Source organism: Phycodurus eques, chromosome 15 (genome assembly GCF_024500275.1).
Source record: "Phycodurus eques isolate BA_2022a chromosome 15, UOR_Pequ_1.1, whole genome shotgun sequence".
In the NCBI taxonomy this organism is placed as follows: Eukaryota; Metazoa; Chordata; class Actinopteri; order Syngnathiformes; family Syngnathidae; genus Phycodurus; species Phycodurus eques.
The window spans coordinates 11,226,759-11,247,385 of NC_084539.1; the positions used below are offsets into that span (position 1 = coordinate 11,226,759).

General features: G+C 40.7%; 1 protein-coding gene across 1 annotated transcript; it reads left to right on the forward strand.

Moving 5' to 3' along the window:
- Nucleotides 1-287: 287 nt before the first annotated feature.
- Nucleotides 288-19,146, forward strand: fgf10a (fibroblast growth factor 10a). Its single transcript, XM_061698674.1, has 3 exons — nt 288-1,400; nt 14,111-14,214; nt 18,477-19,146. The coding sequence occupies exons 1-3, from the start codon at nt 935-937 to the stop codon at nt 18,675-18,677; spliced, it is 771 nt and encodes a 256-aa protein (XP_061554658.1). The 5' UTR covers nt 288-934; the 3' UTR covers nt 18,678-19,146.
- Nucleotides 19,147-20,627: the final 1,481 nt, after the last annotated feature.

Genomic DNA, 20,627 nt, shown 5'->3' on the forward strand with positions numbered 1-20,627 from the left:
TCAACCAAACACACAAATAACCACAGTTCTTCAAAGCCTAGTGGTCTCCATAGACATCCAATCACACTAGATGACATTTGGGGGTGGTGGCGTGAGGGGCTGCAGCAGATAAATAAGGTGAAAGCAGAAACGAGGCTCAAGTCCGCACAGATGATAGAGACTCATAGACGTGTGAGAGAGTGAGAGAGCGAGAGAGAGAGAGAGAGAGAGAGAGAGAGAGAGAGAGAGAGAGAGAGCGAGCGAGGAGGAGGGGGCCAAAAAAGAGAGGGAGCTACAGAAGAGGCAACGCACTGCTCGGAGCGCTCACACTCGAAGGAGTGAGTGCGAGAGAGGCGCTTAAGTAACTTTGAAAAGACATTTTGGATTGTTTCACCTGTTTTTTCCTGCCCTACTTGGTGTCGGATTTCAGAGTACATTTAACCAGAACCAGTTTTTTGTTTCGCTTTAATATTTTAGTGTTATACGGAAGAAGTGGAGCGTCATTTGACTACATCGTATCCATCGTCTGGGACTAGAGCGCAGCACGTGTGTGGACTAGAGTTTAATACTATATGAGTGAACTTTCTGTGTCCAAGGACTTTTAAGTGCGTTTGGGGGGAAACTGTGAGTTAAGTATTGGACGGGAGGACGGAGGAGCCCCCCTCCCCTGCCTCCCAATTGTTCAGGCTGTGCATGATTTGACTGATGGATGTCCATACATTCCTAAAGAGCTTCTGAGGAGTAAACAGAGAAGCAAGTCCAACATTCTGGTCCCATCACATCCTACAGCTTCTCGAAATTTAAACACCGTGAGTCGAAGTTGTGGGTGCCCTCAGAAGAGGAAGTTTGTAAGCAGGGGAGGGGGGCTTCTCCCGCTCTTGTACCCTCTCCCTAACCCCCAGCTCAGCATGCACCAGCCCCTGAGCACCTCCACAGCTCCTCCAGCTCCACTACCATGTGTAGATGGACAGTGACACAAGGTGCATCGGTCGCCTGGTTCTCCTCCTACCCCCGCCACAGCCACCACAAAACCCCGCCGCACCTCCTCCCCTTCGCCTTCCTTCTCCTACTCCTCCTGCTCGGACCGTCCTCATCCCTGTCTTCTCCTGCACCGCAGAGTTTTAACCAAAGCCACCATGCTGGAGGAAGGAGCCCACCACTCCCCTTCGTTTCACAGGAATCATCACCATCTTTCTCCTCACCGGCACCTCTGCACGCCTCCTCCGCCAGGTTGCCACGGGCGACCAACGCGTCGTCGTCATCTTCTTCAGGCGCCGTGGTGGGGCGCCACGTGCGCAGCAGCTACAACCACCTGCAGGGAGACGTGCGCCGACGGAAATTGTTCTCCTACCAGAAATTCTTCCTCCGCATTGACAAGAAAGGGAAAGTCAACGGCACCAAAAGTGAGGACGACCCTTACAGTAAGTCATTTATATTTATAACCTCAGTAGATTTTAAATTACTTTGCAAATGATGTCCAAGCATGGTATCCTAGCGCATCCTGTTCATATGCGTCTATACTGCCAAAGATGCACTAAATAATTATAGTAAAACCAGTAAGCTGGGAAAACAAAAAGATGATGCACTGGATCCAAATTAAAAAGATGACCCAAATGAAAGTCATCCATCTTTGAGGAAACATCTTAAACACAGCTATCATCACTAACCCTTAAAAGTGGGGGGCATCTCTTGTTATGCACAATTTCGTGCTAATTGATTGGAATGATGGATACAGGCTTCACTCAAGCCCATTTTTATTCGGCAGACATATCACAACTCCACTTTACCTCAACTTGGAATGTAAGTTTTAATAGCTGCAGTTTAAAAAAAAATTCCATATCCATAGTAATAGTAGTATTAGTAGTAGAGAAAAGACATCATGATTGTCTGCTACGAAAGGCCACCACCATTACATAATGGATGCCATGCAACTTTGACAAGATTAAAAGATTTGTCGCTTTATATTTGTAGTAATATTTAAAAAGAAAACACACATAAACACATGCACATAAACACATCTGAGACAGTTCATCATTCTGACCTCAAGAGAGTCTCAAAATAGCTCAACGGCCTGAGGGTGCATCCAGTGTGATTTTGGAGGGAGAGGGTACTGCGGTGTTCACTCCACAGTATTGTAAAATAACATTATGGATCATTTCTGCCTATACAGTATGTCTGTATAAAATGTGGTTTGACGTGGGGGTCTTTGTCTTCATATTATCCTTCCTATTAGTCACACACTTTAATACACGTTGCAGGTTTCAATGAATCTGTCTGCAGTGCTGTACAAGCTTCTCCTGCTGAGCACACACACTAAAGTACACACACTTGCAGATACAAACGGGCACAGAGAGGCCAGTCTTGCACATGGCCTCCATATGGCAAAGCCTACTTTTATTAGGACCTGGACCAGTGTAAACGAGTGTGACTGTGTGAGTGTGTGTGTGTGTGTGTGTGTGTGTGTGTTGTGCCACTCAGACACCAAGGCTCTGCTAGACATGGCTGAAGGAATTTCAATTAACGTCTTTTCCCTCCCTTCTCTTGCCTGTAGTCACACACACGCACGCACGCACTCAAAGACACAAACACATGCACCACAGTGGTTTAAGGGTGTAACAAGTCACTGATGCCATACCAGCCTCAGGTAACGTTATTAGAGGCCCAATCCATCATGGGTTTTGTTTAGAAAAGTAAAAGATAAATAAATTCTTATCGCAGCATGGTCGCAGATATATATAACATTAACCTCACTTTCTACAAGTGGGAATGATTTGACGATCAGGGAGGAAGCTCTACGGGATGAATCATGCGTTGACATGTGCGCACATCTGTGCACAAGCTTGCATGTATGTTTACGCTAATGCACCACCTCCAGCTATTTAGCATGCACTCCAAACAAAATCGCTGCCTTCAAATAAATAGATGCCGCTATATCCCCTTTTTTTTTTTTTTTTTTTTTTTTTTGCCCTGTTCGGCTGTAAGGTCAAGCAGAATGGAGGATCTGTATCCCTTTTATGCCGGAACAGTTTTACTGTGTCACAGTGGAGTTTTTAAGCTGCTGCTGTGGTTTCTTAGTAATATAGCCACTATATCCCCTGAGTGAGAAAACTGACGTTGCGGTGATGTTTCACATGATCATTTGGCACGTGACCTTTTCTTGACGTGTTTGCACATCTGGACTACGTTGTCAATTAGCTTATTTGTAAAAAGCCATATAGATGCATTCATATGTGTATGTAAGGAACATAGGATTGTGGCCGCCGGTGCCAAAAGCTTCAAAAGCCTGCGTGTACTGTAAATGCAAAAATGTGTTCTTTTGAGGGCCGAATTGTGCTCATTAAAAACACATGGCTGGTGAGACAGCGTGAAGCAAGCTTTCACACACACACACACACACACACACACACACACACACACACACACACACGGTAATGTAAAACACCAACTCTGCTCTGTACCGCACCATCTCAGGTGTTGAGCGTCTACAAGTTGAGCCAAGTGCTTATTTTGAGTTGGCTTTTTCAGTCCAGTTATTAAGTTCTTGTAGTCTGGTAATGTTCAGGAGGTCAGTGTGAAAATGGCCGTCATTAGATGGTGTCAGAGGTGATGAAGACATTTTAAGTCCAGCTCCAGGGTCATGAATCTCCTGCACGGACGGATTTTTCAAATCATGTTGTCACAGTTAAGAACAGTACATCACTTTGGCTTTGCAGTCTGTATTCTCAACATGTGGCCATGTGATCAACTCATTTCACAATATGAGGCAGCAGTCTATGTGTGACCACCGACGAGGCTGAAAACCTGCACTCATCCATGCTTTAACGCCACTGGTGGGAAGAAATTGAAATACAGCCCAATTTATGGAGGCTCTTACGTTCTGATTTAGGGTAGGTTTTTCCACCTCCATGCTAATAACGCTAGCGTGGCAAATTAGATCCCACCCCCACGTTTGACCCTTACCTAGTGACCCACAGTCAAGATTTGTTAATGGAAAAGTTACTCCATGTGGCACATTACTTTTAGTGTCTGTGTTCGTTAAATGGTGAAGCAAATTCTAATTTGACAATATGGCTAGGTAATGTCAAAATGATATTCAAATTACCGGTATACTTAAGGAAACAACATACAGTATCCTTAAGATGACATGTACAGTAATTATTTAACATTAAGTGCTATAGTGGGAGTTCAAGCTACATCTATCTACACAATTTGCAATCTTACAATCTTTTTGGAGATACTGGTTCACCTCTGATTTGTTCAGATTTTGAAACATTTGTTCCCATTGGAAATAGTGGATGGAAAAATAGAGACTCAGCAGAGTCATTTTCGTGTTTCGTTTTTAAATACATTAAACATGTTTGAAGATAGGTGGTGAAAACTTGCAAAGACAGAACAATTAAGTACTGAATTGATGAGATATATCATGAAACAGTTTTTCACCATCTCAGTTGTCCAAACGTTTTGGGCGGGGCTAAAACGAGGGCGTGCTGACCCAACCAGGTTCTAGCATGAGTCAGCCCTCCCCCACTATATTCGTTAAGTATCAAGCGCCTTCAGTGAATATTTGGTGCAATTGCCACTTTTTTATTGATAATAAAATGGCCCATTTCTACCACTACAGCGTGCAGTGGGACATTAAGTTAGGCCTACAACCCCCCCCAAAATGATCTTCCTTAAAGAGTTATGTGTTTTGTTTTATTTGGGATACAGTGTCTCTGCAATGTGCACTCCGAGAAAAGCCGTCGCGGCCGACTGCACACCAGCCCGGGAGCAGCTAGTTAGTAGCCGCCCGCGGTCTGGCGCAACGGCGACGCATTAAAATGTGCCTCATTTAACACACGGTTAACCACTGTTAACAGTAAAATTAAAGACATTCTTGTTAAATAACTGTTGTGACTGGTCATTCGTTTAGAATAAGGTCATAAAAAAGACAGCAACTAAAACACTTGTAGAGTTAACCTATTGATGCTCACAGCGAGTTACACTTGCACGAAATGTCACAAAACCAATCTGAACTTTAGAATCCTATTTTTTTCCCTTAAAATTTGCGCTCACATATTGAATTGTACAACTGCTGTGTTCCCACTGTAACTTCAAGTAGAACTACACAAAGTACAAAGCTAAATCCAAAAATCACATGTAGGGCACTATGAAGTTAATTCCAAATTAAAAACATGGTTAATATTTCATCCTTTTTAATCTAAACCTCCAATTATCGCAGGGAAGTCATTTAACATATGCTTCATCTTTTTACATTGTCGAGTATCTTCCTGAAATGAGTCCCAGTTCTCCCTATTCTAGATCTTTACTCTGTTATATTGACGCTCCACTTCACCCTTCTCTCCACTTGATGAGCGTGTTTAGGGTTCTCTTGGGAAAACATATCAGTGTGGCCCATAAAAGAGAGTTATGAGGAGCTATGGGACGTAGCAGAGGTTAGTGTCAGCGTTGCTTTTACTTCAAAGTTACTTTGACATCTCCATGGACGTGTACAAACGTCACGGGGCAAGCCTGCTCCGAAAATACTGAAGCCCTCATAGTTGTCCTGAAGCGGCCAAAGTCAACAATTACATTCAGCTGTGCTTGGAAAACATACACTAAACCTAAACTACCTGCATGCTTCCTCTGATATTTGCTCCATCTGCTCCTCTGACACTAACCAGGAGGCTTACAGTATATTTTCTTTTATGTTACAGAGGTTGTAAAGCACATTAGTCAAGCTAATTGAGTGCTGAGAGACAAACATTGACTAGGAATGGGCACCATAATCGAATAATTGATTAACTGATTGTTAAGATTTCTATAAAACGATTGTTGATATTTGATTAATTTAGGGGGGAAGACGGTTAGAGCGTCTGCCTCACAGTTCTGAGGACCGGGGTTCAAACCCCGGCCTCGCCTGTGTGGAGTTTGTATGCTGTACCCGTGCCTCCGTGGGTTTTCTCCGGGCACTCCGGTTTCCTCCCACATCCCAAAAACATGCATGGTAGGTTCATTGACGACTCTAAATTGCCCGTAGGTGTGAATGTGGTTACGAATGGTTGTTTGTTTGTTTCTATGTGCCCTGCGATTGGCTGGCAACCAGTTCAGGGTGTACGCCGCCTCCTGCCCGATGATAGCTGGGATAGGCTCCAGCACGCCCGGGACCCTCGTGAGGAGAAGCGGCTCAGAAAATGGATGGATGGATGATTAATTTAGGCTAAATTCACACTGCAGGGCATGATGCCCAACACAGATTTTTTTGTTAAACCCGATCTTTTTATGTAGTCGTTCACATAAACAAAAACAAATGCGACTTCTACTTTGCCTGGAACACGTCCGTGACGTCACACGCCTGTGCACAAAACAGGATGTCACATTGCGCGGATATGATATGAAAAAAAAAATCTGAATTGTACTGTTCACATTGACATGAAAAAATTCAGATACATGTCACATTGGGCAAATAAAATGGAATTGTCCTGCAGTGTGAACATACTATGAGTCCTGGAGCAACAATGGAAAAATACAGTACATGACTTTGCTACTATCAGTCTCATCATTCATCCATCCATTTTATGTACTGTAGCACTTGTTCTGATTAGGGTCGCTGGTTTGCTGGAGCCTTTCCCAGCTGACACTGGGCAGGAGGCAGGTCACACCCTGCAATGGTGGCCAGCGAATCGCAGGGCTCAGCCTAATCAGAACCAAAATATTATACTTTACACCAAGAAGGTCCAAATTGACAGACAACTAATGCGTAAAACCAGATCACTAGAACATTGCTGTGTGCACTCAGACTGCACTGATGTCATCCCTATACTGCTACCGGCCGCAAAGATCATATTGATAACGCAATTGATAATTTTTTACATGATCCGACAGTTTTCACCTCAATGTTTAAACCAAATTAAACAGTTTTAACAGCATAGAACTTACTTGTTTTGAAAACAGCTGAAGTCTGGATCAAATTATGCCATTTCTGATTCATGGCCTCTTTTGTTTTACTGGAACCCGCCAAACAATCACCATTTAATATGCTCACAATACAAAAAAAGAGGCACACAATACTGATCATCCTTGCAAGTAAGAATGTTATGTGCTTTTACTGTAACCAACATGCAGAGACTTTGGTCAGGACCACTGAGCAAGAAAATGAAGTATTGCTTTGAAATTGACTGCATTTGGAAATGACAAATTGGTGAGTTTTTGGTCGGTATGTTTAACAGCAAAAAATGTCAACCGTTCTTGGGTCATTTAAGGAGCATTTGCTTTGAATGTCTCAGGCAGAAAATGTAATTTCTGAGGTGCTGCCGTGGAGTGCTGCAGACTCGGATCAGAAAATAGGCAGAAGCATCAAAAGTTGAGTATTATGCCAAAGAATGTTGAGTTGGTGGGAAGCCTTTTTATTGTTTATATTATGCTCAGGGGTTCTTGCAGACTATCATCATAATGTAAACAGACAGGACTGGGAGGAGACGCTCAAAATATTAAGCCCAAAAACTGATCTCCAATAAGGTTTAAGGATTTTGGTGGTATATTTCACAGATTATTTGACTGGAGAATTGGATTTCTGAGCACAGTAGCATGTGCAGGTTCTTATTCTTGATGTTTTACAGTCCCATTGACTTGATTTATAAACGCACTGCCCACTCAGAAGGATTCTTGGCCCATCACGACACTGGCTTGAAAATCCCAAAAATTTTAAGTTGTCAGAGAAACAAATCACCCAGTTTGACAACAGTCAGAGATATCGCATGGTTACGGTGAAGTCATAAGAGATATTTACAGGCAAGAGCCAGAATTTGTAACTTGCACAAGGCCTTCAAGCATAGCCATAGTTATGAGGATATCGCTTTTTCTGTGCTGCTTTTTTACATTACATTAATCAGGGTATACTGTAAATTATAGCAAAGTTAGTATAAGCTAAAGGGCTGTGCCTTGCAGAAGCCATTACTTGGAAGTGATTTATACTTTTAACCCACTTGTCTGTCCCCTCGCATTGGAAGTGTAACACTGAAAGTGTCGTTGTTGTTACAAAGTGGCGTATGTGAAGGGGCACAATTAATGGCCAGTAAAGCAGTGGGAGGTGAAGAACAGCATCTGTGATGGATAACATCCAGGGGTGCTGCCATGCAGACACCATGTGCTTCCCGCTCTCCGACATTCCCTCACCGTCGTAACGCCCCCGCCTGCATGAAAGTGAGGCTCTTAATGGAGTCATCAAAGTTAGCGCTGAGGGCTCCGAGTTAAGTCCAGGGAAGCATCTGGACAGCTGGCCTGGAAGAATAGCGCAGCCAGGAATGCCCGCTAATTAACCTGTTTACGTCGACACTGTATGTGAACATTGGCCATATTCAACGACTTTTCTTATTTTGTTTCATACAGATTTTGTTGAAAGGTCAGCTGAACACAGCCCTTGGGTCAAATAATGAAGTAAGCGTATGGTTCATTAACATACTAATGGTTCAAATGTGTTATTGTGTAGCCTGAAAAAAGGTCAGAGGTCAAAAAAGCAAAAAACTGTAAGCGGAGTAATACAATGAGTAAAACCCTAAAGGTTTGGCGTTCCTGCTAAAGTAAAAATGTGAAAAATAATGACGCACTGTGGTTTACTCTTTTCGGGTGCAAGTAGCTTCATCTTTGAGGACTTGGGCTTTGGAACCAAAGAGTCCCGAATTGAGTCCTGCTGCCGACAACTAAAATAAATGGCAACTAGTTGTTGGAAAGATGCTAGTCTAGATTACTGTTGAGGTGCCCTTTAGCAAAGGGATAAAGCACTGTTTGTGCGCTCCTTCCCTCTCACATCAATCCTTGCACACATGCTTGTGTTGTTGTGTGCAACGAAATCTATAAAGCAAAGTGTACATTGACTTTCAGTAATAAATCAATAACACATTAAAATTATCTATCTATAATTTACAATTTTTTTTTTTGTTTTAATAATTTACCCAGAAGAATTTGTCAAGAAGTCTGTCATGTCCAAATTACTAACACGGAAATACTGTATGTAACGTAGAAATATTGAAATATTTCCTGTACAGGCTTCTCAAAGACTAAAGGTAATTTCATCAGGGCAGTGAGGAAGAGTAAAGAAAAGCATTTTTTAAGATGAAAATAATGTAAACGTATGTGGAAACATACAGTATATAGAGGGCGAGAAAGTTGCTGGTTCATCAGATTTGTGGTGTAAAATGACCAGATTTATAGAGCCGAAAGCTTAGTGCCAACACATCTGACCGCAACAGGCAGCTGAGGGGCCAATGAAAAATGTGTGAAATGCAGATGACCGTCACAGCACATTAGCTAAAATCATAATTCCTCCTGTGGAGGGCCTGTGAAATGTTTTGATAGAAACTAGCAGCTTTGGCACTTTATCATGTTACAAAGTCAACTGTGGTACAGGAATGGCAATACCTCCGGTGGTCACACTTTTTTCCCCCTTGCACCCCTTCCCTTCTCTTGTCAATCGATTCCCTATTAACAGAATTCTGAATTTATGCTGGGTTTCTCCCAGCTGCATTATGTGACATAACTGGCAGTGGTCTTGGTGCAATCAGGAAGGTGATCTGAATTTCTATAATGTCAAGGGATGTAGGTCAACTAACTAAAAATGGAGCACCGACCTCTGGTATTTTAAACAAAGGGCTTTTGCTCGTGATTTTGTTTTGTGTGGTTTTAGAATAAGTGGAGTTTGGTTTTCTTTACTTACCGCAGACAGTTTACGAATCACACAAAGCATGAAGAATCCAGGCATGTGAAAGAAATACAATTGAAGAGGCAACAATGAGCTATGTTACTCATTCCGTGTCAAATACAATAATGGTTGGTCCTAAAAACAATATTCAAGATGAAATCAGTCAATTGTTTAATGTACATTGCACTCCAACCTTGGGTTTGTGGGAAAACAGTTCAAGCTTTTTGAAGGATGGTTGGGGAGGGACAAAATGCAATCTTAATCAATAAAAACATTTATTTCATTCAGCTTCCTGACCACATTAATTTATCTTTAGAAAACATTATGCCTTAACCCACAACAGACCTAACCTGATCCAACTAGAATGGTTTAGATGTAAACAGCATTTTTCGAACGGCGTGTCTATGTTTTATTGCTTACAAGGTTCAGTTATGGTGAGAAAGTAACGCTTGATTTGAACCAATTACAAATGATGGAATCAAGTTTAGGTGGAACGGTGGCCGACTGGTTAGCACATCTGCGTCACAGTTCTGGGGACCTGGGTTCAAATCTGGCCTCGCCTTCCATCTCATTTCTATATTTGGAACTTCCTAGGTCCTATCTCCTAACTTCTCTCTTTACATGGTAGCTCCTCCCACCAGAAATTCTATCGAGGAGGGAGGATATTCACAGTGCAATGCAGGAGGACGTAGGAATGTTTGGGGGAAGTAAGACAATCGTTCCTTGATGATTTCATTAAATGGAGGCGTGTACTAAAGATGACGTCACGTCATTGAGGTGTCACTAATGAACCCTGTGGGTGGCTAAATTATTACTATCACTACAAATGTCCACTTTATGCTTCATAAATCAAGTGGGATTACATTAAATTCAAATATAATCACTACTGTTACACTTTACAACTTTGCGGTTGCAAAGACTATTGTGATCGGTCAATATTGGTTTGGTTTTGCGGAATCAGACAATGAGCATCAAACAGTCTGCTGCAAGGTATGTTTAAAGACTGTTGAAACAGAAGCAAGTAGCAACCAAGGGAAACATCCTGTGAGTGGAATTATTTCACATTGTTCTATGTATGACAAGAAAGGAACCAGTCGCTAGGCAATCAGAGTCAATTGTGCTGAACATTGTCAAAGACTTGGTGCCGGACTGTTCATACGTTGGATCAACAAGGAATCATTTATCCACACACCAATCCGCTTCAATAGTGGCAGTAGCTGTTGTGATCAAATAAAGTCTGTACTATAGCTTATCCGGATGCATGACACACATCACCGGGGCTTATTCCGGTCAAGTCACAGTGTATTGCATTTCACCCGACGACGTCACAAAAACACCGCCTGAAAGTTCACCAAACATTACAGCATCATGAAATAAATTTCACATAGTGGTCCATATAATTACGTAAATATATGCACTTACTATTTCATCCACCAAACTTATTCATGTTTACCTGCAGCTGACAAAGATATGAATGATGTCTATTCATGACAAGGTTGAGTCGAAGAGTCAAGAGAGATATGTGGCCGTTCCGATTTATGATAAAACCAAAGTACCGCCGGGGCAGGCAGACCATGGCCTCCGTATAAACAACCACACCAAAAGCTTATTACTGCAACAAATTCTAAAATAAAAAATGAACGAGTCACAACAATTATACTTTCAGCATGGTTTCAAAGGACTCCTGCTCCCTTTGCAGTGTTGCAACATCACCCTCTGCTGTGATCATATTAGGCTACTGATTTTCAAGAGCTAGGCTTAACGTGAGCTATGATCTTGGATGCTTGCGTAATTGTGCCACATTACACACAAAAACATGTCCAATAAAATAGCTTTATTCTTCGAATAAATCTCAGTTTATGTCACATATTTGATATGGTCTGCGGTGTTGAGGGGTTTGGCTACAAGTCAAAGCCTCCGGCTCCTTTTTATGGCAACAGGCAGAGTGTATTTAGTGGAAGATGCCTTGCCATGCCTTTTCTATTAGGTGAACCTTGAGCTACAGTACTCGTGTTTTTTCTTAGCCTTTAAAACACAGATAATTAAGGCGCTGGGCTGTGATCCAGAGGACACATGGAGGGAGTTCATGGCCCCTTTCAGAAATAAGACCACATAAAGGAGCATGAAGTCAAAAGGCGAGGTGTTGACCGACCTTATTAAGATTGAAAAGAAAGAAAAAAAGCAGCACATGAGCGTTTTGCGTATGTGTGTTACACGCGTTGTTACATGTGGTGTAAACAGTGTTGTTGAAATCCAAGCCTTTTATTACAACCTGGACTTTTAACTCTGCAACAAGCAGACAGGCTGCTCCTGGCGATTGGGCCATAAAAGGGTTTGATGCTTTGGTTCTTCACAAACCACATCAAACTCGGATGGAGACGGCAGGGTTTGAACAGGTGGAGCAGCCTTTAGCACCGAACGGACAGATCTTTTTTTTGACACGTCATAGCAACATCTGCTTCGCTCTGGTAGGACAGAACGCTTTTGAGGCTGACGGATGGGATGTGTTGTGGTGCTTTTTATGCACGTCACTTTGACGAATGGTCTCGTCATTGCAAGCCAACACAATACTTTTGGCGATCTGCAAAAATACACTTTTATTGATGGGAATATTGGGAATGGACTGGTGTCAAGATGCTTTGCGGACTATGTTTAACTAAAGCAAGCCAAAAATAATAGTTTACATGTGTGCTCTTACCACTAACAACCCAGTTAATAATTTTAATACAATGAAACATATGTAGAAAGTCATGAACATGCAGGAGGAAAGTCCACATTTTTTGCTTGAAGGTTCAGAAAGGAATTTATAAACTTTTTGCCACTACACAAATCACCCTGAGACTGGAGGATACACGTTACGATCTGAAAATGGAGAATGAGAAAGATAGAAAAACGGCATCTGGTGAAGACGCATGTAAAAAGTGACTTTTTTAAAAAAATCTTTATTGAACATATTTCTTTAATCTCTCAAAAAAAAAAAAAAAAAAAAAAAAAGACATCCTCTGAATGACGTGTCGAGTTTGTTCGCGTAAATGTTGGGGTTTACACAGTGATTGTATCATTATCACCTTTACCTTTGTTTGTGAATCATGTTGGTATACATGAAATCTGGTGGCTAGTATTGTAAATTAAGTAATTTACACCAGGGTTGTACTATGCATCCTCCCTCTCGTGGTACATGAAAGAATCACTGCCTCAGTGCAGTTCAGTTACAATATATATAAACATTTTGTTACAACACAATTGCATGTAATCCTTTAGAACAGTTTCTTCAAAACTTCTTGGGTGTCAATTTTTATTATTTAATTAATTGATTATTTTTATGTATGTGCATGACATTTTAACCAAATTTAACTAGAGCATTTTTCATTTTCCTATATTTAAGCAGAGTGTTCATTTTCAAACTGTGCATAATGTTACAGTGGCTTACAATAATATTCAATGTACTTTTTAGGAATAAAATCACATTTTGATAGACACTTAGGCCTACTACACTACTGTTGGTCATGGTGGTACTTGGAGAGTCAAGTATTTTTTTTTTTTTTTTTTTTTTTTTTTTTTTTAAGTGATTCTTAATGTAAAAAGTTTGAGAACTACTGCTTTAGGCCAGTTTTTGATAACTCTAAACATGCACGCACGCTTCGAACCACACATACATACCACAAGTAAAGACACAACAGTCCTCACGCAAGCATCACTGAGTCTATTATCAGCTACAGCATATCTCAACACACATAGTTCCTAACACTCAGAGGGTAAACACATCGCGCATGAGGCACACTTACTCAACTGTTAAAGTTACATCCACACAAGGACACCCTGTGCTAAATAGATTGTCTGCACCTGATTCATTATCAATAAAAATATATATGAGGTCGGAGAATGCGTCATTAGGGGAAGGTTTAAGGTGAAGGCTTAAGTTCTGTTGATTTGCGGAACCGCTTCATGTACGCATGCATACAAACATCCCAAAACAGAAACTTTTGTCTGTGTATTTCTTCATGAAGTTTTCTTCATAACAATTGATAAAACACGGGGCAAGGTTCATTTGATGGCCGAAATCTACATATCTTAAAAAACGCTCCACTTTTTAATCTCAAGGACCCATTACAAAGCAATGTTTTGAACTGACAATTGATAAAGATTGCGCTGTTTGTTTTCCGTCCATTTTAGAAAAAGTGTTTTGAAAAATGTAAACATTTGAAAACGGTTTTCAAAGCGGACATTTTAGAAAAGGAAAAAAGGGAAAGGAAAGGAAAATCTTTCCAATCAGAAGTCAGTACCTACTCCAAAAGGTTTTGAAAGTTTTCTGAACGTCAACATCATGCTTATTGTCACTTGTGATTGTTCTCTGAAAAACATTATTCTGTTTCGCTCCTTGTTGTCTCGTTGCACAAATGTCCAAATCATGTGACGAACCGGTTTCTGACAAAAAGGTGCCTCTCTGTCCTCCAGGTATTCTGGAGATCAAGTCGGTGGATGTGGGAGTCGTGGCCATCAGGGGCCTTAGCAGTAACTACTATCTGGCCATCAGCAAGAAGGGAGAGCTGTACGGCGCGGTGAGTTTGTGGCCTAACCACTCTTCTTTCAGCCAACCAAATAAATTTAACACCATATTTCACACTTGCAAACACAAACTTGTTCTGAATCAGTGTGATGTGTGAACTAATATGGCCTCAAGAGATGGTCTTGGTCAGGTTCGCAGTTCAGTTAACCTACACAACGTGAACATAAAGTGGTCAAGATTAACTTCCTTTTGTACTGGATGTCCTCAGTTCACTTCTAGCCTATAAATATAAAACAATCAAATAAAAAAACATTTAGTAAGGTTGTTACTGAGCGTTCCTTCTTGTGCCACGTGGTGATACTGTATATTCTTAGGGATCGGCGCAAAATGTCCTTTGTCGGACTCTCATAAACTGAGAACCGCTACTATACAGTATGTCTATTGTATTGACTGAGCTCCCCATCAGAACCGATATGGCCCAGGAAGAGATTCCTTTTTCAAAAGAACTCACAAATGTAAACATAGAAATAACCTTTGTCTGTTCGTCCACAAAAACAAACTCAGTGCTCTTAAACACTTGAGTTTTTTGTTTTTATGCGTTTTTTCAAGTGGTAAGCATCCTCCAAATAGTAAAAACAATTTGGGGTCTCTTTACGTGTTACATACAGTATTATTTGTTTGAAAAAAAAAATAACAATAATAATAATAACCACACATGACATTGAAAAGAACCCTCTAAGTCAAATGGAAGTCAATATTTAACACATGATAGACAAATTGAATTTATAGAAAACTACCACACAATGGGAGTGGTTTAGGTGTTTGTAACTCAACTAAACTTTGGTCACAGCTCCAAATAATTAAAAAAAAACATCAGTCAAATTGCCTTTAAATTCATACTGAAGTCAGTGGACTCACTCTTAACAGTACATTTTAACCCCCAAAGAACCCATCTTGCCCAAAACTATTTGGGCCCTTTACTCAAAAATAAATAGTTGTACCTTAAGTGCAAGTTGTGATGGCATGATGATGAACTCCTGCTCCATTTAGTGACCAGTGAACGTACAAACTCTGAGAGTTAGCTTTGAAGCACCTCTCTCAAACATAAAATGCTAAAGTATGTCCATTCTCTTGAAACATGGGTGCTAGTCCACTTGTGCAGTCGAATGTCAACGTTGGCAAAACTCTCCAGCTGCTCACGCAACATTGTAGAAATTGTGTTTAAAATAAATAAATATATATATATATATATGTATATATATCGAGCAAGTTGTTTAAACATTATGAACACAATTTATATTTTAACATAGGCAGCAAGACAATTACGATCTTTCTCTCATCTGAGGACTGACCACTTTTTTGCACAAGCAGCATTTCCTCTTTCAAAGGAGAATTTCAAAATAAAACAAGCACAATTTCGTTCCAACAACAATTTCAAAATAAAATCAATGTAAAATGGCAATTTATGAATTATACAACAGAGACTACTACTACTAGACTTCGTTCATGTTGATACACACGCACACACACACACACACACACATATATATATATATATATATATATATATATATATATATATGTGTGTGTGTGTATATATATATATATATATGTGTGTGTGTGTGTGTGTGTGTGAATCAACATTAACTTCTCAATCTAATCAATCTAATGAGATGTTTCCAGACCCCCTGGGGGCTTCAGGCAAGAAGGAACATGGAAGCTTCCGCCCCAAAAACAAAAGTCTCTGAGGGGCTCCTACTAGCCACCTGGCAGGAATAGCTCATAAAGGGGCCCTAATCTGGGCATTTCTGACATGTCATTAAAGTCTCAAAAGCGGTGTCATAATTTTGTCATTGATGTAAATCAATGTCAGCCTTTTTCTCTGAGCCGCCATAAGCTCAGGGTCCTGAGCAATGACTTGGGCTGCCTGACCTGTTGCGGTATCTCTGGGCCCCACACACGATGAAACAAAAATCAGCATTGTGTGGTGTAACTCCTGATGACCAAAACAGCACACATCATATATAACGATATCCCCGCCAACAATTCTCCCAATCCCCCCCCCCACTTTATTATATTTTAGAGCTGTGATTCCACATTAATATGCCCTGAGAAATCATCAGGTGTGCCACGGGAAATGACCCAACTTCACTTAATTGGTCTGAAAATTATGATTTATTTATTACAAATAATATAACCCTGCTTAAAGGGCGACCTTTTATGTCGGCTCCCATTAGATTTTCCCGGTGTACCCAATATTATGACCGGTTGATTTATATCTACACTGGAAAAGAAATACTGCATAACTTAAAGTAATCCATCACATTTGATGTTTTAGCTTTGATTCAATGAAAAGGATTCATTTAAGTGTACCCTGAAAGTTCAACCCGGACGTGTTCAGTTCATGTCAGCCATGTTTGAATGTTGCAACAAAACTCAACAGTGTTAGCCAAAACGCTAGCGTTTGCAAACAGTTTAGTTTAAAAGCACGGCAGCAACCTTCAGCGGTCACACATTCGCACGCATACAAGCTTCACACAAGGGACAAGCCTTTTCCGCTGTTATTTAACGTTTTACGGCATCGTACTAGTTTATCTGAGAGAGAGAAATATGCTTAAGCAGCAGCTTCTCCCATAGCCAGTAGGCTGCAGTTTACCTGGCCTGCACTCTCTGGACAATGCGGTATGTGCGTCACATTCGAAGACTGAATATTCCGTCTAGACAAGGACGGATTCATTCATGACTTGAAACTAATTGTAACATTACCGAAATGCAAAGTTTATGCGTGCGCAAATCACATTCAATTGAAGAAAATCCTTTGGTCAAAATGAAATATTTCAGTTTGGTGCTAAGCTGTAAATATAAATTAGAGTAGGGGAAAGTAATAAAAAACAACAACAACAACAACATCAACAAAAACATTGAAATCAAAACTAAAATTTCTACACAATTAGATTTCAAAAAATAAATAAATTAAATGAGTGACAGCTTTGTTGTACATACTGGTGATTTTTTTCCCCTCTCTCTTCCAGCAACAGGAAGTAAAGTTAGTCAATGTGAATTCTCTCCATTCACAGGAAACACAATCCTCCACCGTCTCTATTCTCCCTTCAGTTCCTTTGGGGGAGCGGTGGGGTACAGTCCCTGTTTCATCGCTTTTCTCCTCCTCATTCTCCTCCCTTAGTGTGAAAGAGGCAACACTCAGTTTGTCCCTGCGGAGCGGCCGCGGCGGCGCAGATGAAATGACACCCGATAGAATAGAAAAAGAGGCATTCTCTTGCACGGCCCCCCCAAACTAAATTCCCATGACGTGGTCTTGTGCTCTGACTGCAACACAAGCCTCATTTGCGCAGGCCTGAAGGGCTGGCATTTGATTACACCCGATGGCTCTGCAACACTAGCTTCTTTATCTGGGAGGCATCCAATGAAATCATTGTTTCATTCTATTGCCAGATTAAAACACGCAATTATGATTTTAGGGTTCAGCATGATTAAATTTCTATTGTAACAGAAATCCTGCCATAAACAATGGTTGATTAATCCAACATGTGCTACGAGATACGACATGATTTCCATTATCTTAATTTTACGCCGTCACTTGCTATCATGGGACTGACATAAGGAATATTCACGAATCATTACATCCGTAGCACACGCAAATGCATGCGCATCGACATCAAGACACAACATGCTTTATATACTGTATACCATTGATTGTGGTATGATGTGCATCAAGCTATCATATTTTTGCATCTGGATTGAGTAAACATGTTTTTCCTCTCATGTTGCCAGATTATGTCACTTTTAAATGTGCTGAAACTGCCAAGGACTTCATGCTGATTCATCGTCAAAAAGTTTTTTCAAAAGCAAAGTGAATTCTCTTGGCACATAAGTGCCCAAAATGTGTTGTGATTTGTCCAATATATGCTACATTTTCAAAGCAGTTATGGTTGTATTGATATTTTAAAAGAAAGAAAAAAGTTGCATAATTTCTTCGACAAATTGTACAATGTTTTTGTGAATTCCATCATGGCTCAAGCTGGGATGCCAGGCTCAGAATCAGAATCATCTTTATTTGCCAATTATGTCAAAAACACACAAGGAATTTGTCTCTGGTAGTACGACAACAGACAGCCATTTGACAGAAAATACTTTTGAGACATAAAAACATGAAACATATGGTCAAACTGACACCAGCGGCGCAGTGGAAAAATGTTTTAAGTGAAAGCCACAGAGAAATGTTACATTGTCCATGGATCATTTATCTATCATTGCACATCCGTTACCGCTCACACCTATGCGTCTACTCCACAGAGGGACTTTGGGCCCGACTGTCGCCTGATCGAGCGCATCGAGGAGAACAAGTACAACACGTACGCTTCTGCGGAGTGGCGCAACAAGAGGAAGCACATGTTTGTGGGACTCAACGCCAACGGCAAAGCCGTGAGGGGCAAGAAGACCAGAAGGAAAAACACAACCACTCACTTCTTGCCCATCGTGGTGCATCCCCGATGATGGGACATTACTGTATGTGTCCTGCCAGGGGAAGCTTCATTCTGCAGACTGCTGAGCATCTGGAGGGGGATTTTGTTTGGAAGGAGACTGAACGCTACTACGCATCCAGAGGAGCAACAAGGATGGAAACCTAAAGACATTCCGCATCTGTCGTATGAGGACACTTCTATTTTTTAAAGAAAGATATATTGCTATACAATGTACAGTATATAATATTTTTGGGTCTAACTTATAAAAGAATTCTGGCACAGTAGGAAATATGAGAAGAATAAATAATGTGATCAGCAACTGACAGAGAAGAAGATGAGGAGGTGAGAAGAAGGGAGAAGTTGACAGACCAGCAAACCAAACAAGTCAAGCTCGATCAAAAGTTTTCTTTAAATTTATTTATTTTGTGTAATATTTAACAGAAAGAACAAATACATGCTAAAAATGCAATTGAGCGTCTTTATTTTTTTTTTAACCATTTATGCTTTTCTTTTTGAATACTACTCATTTTAAACCTGAATAAATATACAGATATAATTGTCCTTAACTTGCATCCTGCATTGAGTCCTTTGTATATCCCTGTTTCTTATGATGATTAGAGGTATTCATTGCCGTTTGGGAGACCTCGACATGTGAAAACCCAACAATTTTTGTAAGTGCATGCATGTATCCGGGTTAAAATGTACAGAATGTTTTTTACAGGTCCTGAACACAACAAAGTTCACTCAGTAGAGCTCTCTGGAAAAAATTGCCCCAGCCACCAGTTTCACTGATCGATACAAATTTTGATGCCCATGTCTATCATAACAGGGTGCATGAAAAAAGTCTCAACAACTCATGTCCATTATGGTTTGAAGTAGCCATTTTGGCAAATTTCAGCCCAATAAGCCCAAATCAGAAGCACGTATACTAGACCAGTGGTTCTTAACCTTGTTGAAGGTACGGAACCCCGCAAGTTTCATCTGGAATTCACGGAAGCCTTCCTAATTAGAAAAATAAAATAGAAAACATAAAATTCAAAACGGGTATATTTTATTGTGTGTGCAGATCCTCAGCCATCCAGGTCATGCACAAAATGAACCACGCATCAGTTGCACCCAAAATCATTGTTAAAAAACAAAACCAACAAAACATGAATTTCACACAGAAAACAAAAAAATCAATTCAATGGAAATTTACTGTAAGTGAATGTACATTTTGCTGTTGCTATTCCCCTTGGTAAGTGCCATTCTCATATCAGAGAAATGGACTTCGTTGTGAAAATCCACAACAAAATCTGTTCCTTTTCTTGATGTTATTTCTACAATCCTCGAAAAGGGTTCATAGGTAAGAGTCGATTTTTTGGGGCTCTTTTTTATTATTGGAAGCGCTGTCTGACGCCACAGCAATGCTATCAACCCAAGTCGTTCGTTGAAATGTTGTTAAATAAAGATAGTTTAAAAAAGAACAACGCATTTCAACCCGAGACGCAGCGCCGCAATGGTAAACGCCCACCTTGACCCAGCGTTGCGAAGCACGGTGTCAGATTGTGATGATCATTTTGAGGATTCTCCATGAAAACTGCCTTCAGGGGCGTAGCGCCTGATTCTGGGCCCCGATACGACTCCGTGATGGAGGGGCCCCTCCAAAAATTGTTGAAAAAGAAATTATAAAAAAACATGAAAGCTATAGTATGAAACATTTGGCGCCCCCAAAGCTTGAATTTGGCATTACAACAAAAGAACAGAGCCATTGCTTCAATATGATGTAAGCAATGCATGATATGCCCCTTATATGTGATTCTACAACAATTTCACTATGTTTTGAAGGACATTTTCTGTGCCGTCATTTGCAGTGCACCACCAACCGGGCCAGTGTGGGACAAGAATATAAAAAATAAGATACTGACAAATACAGCAAGATGTTAGAGGAGCTGAATAACTGAATCAGCATTGTGTCATCTCCTAGCAATTGCTTGGGGGA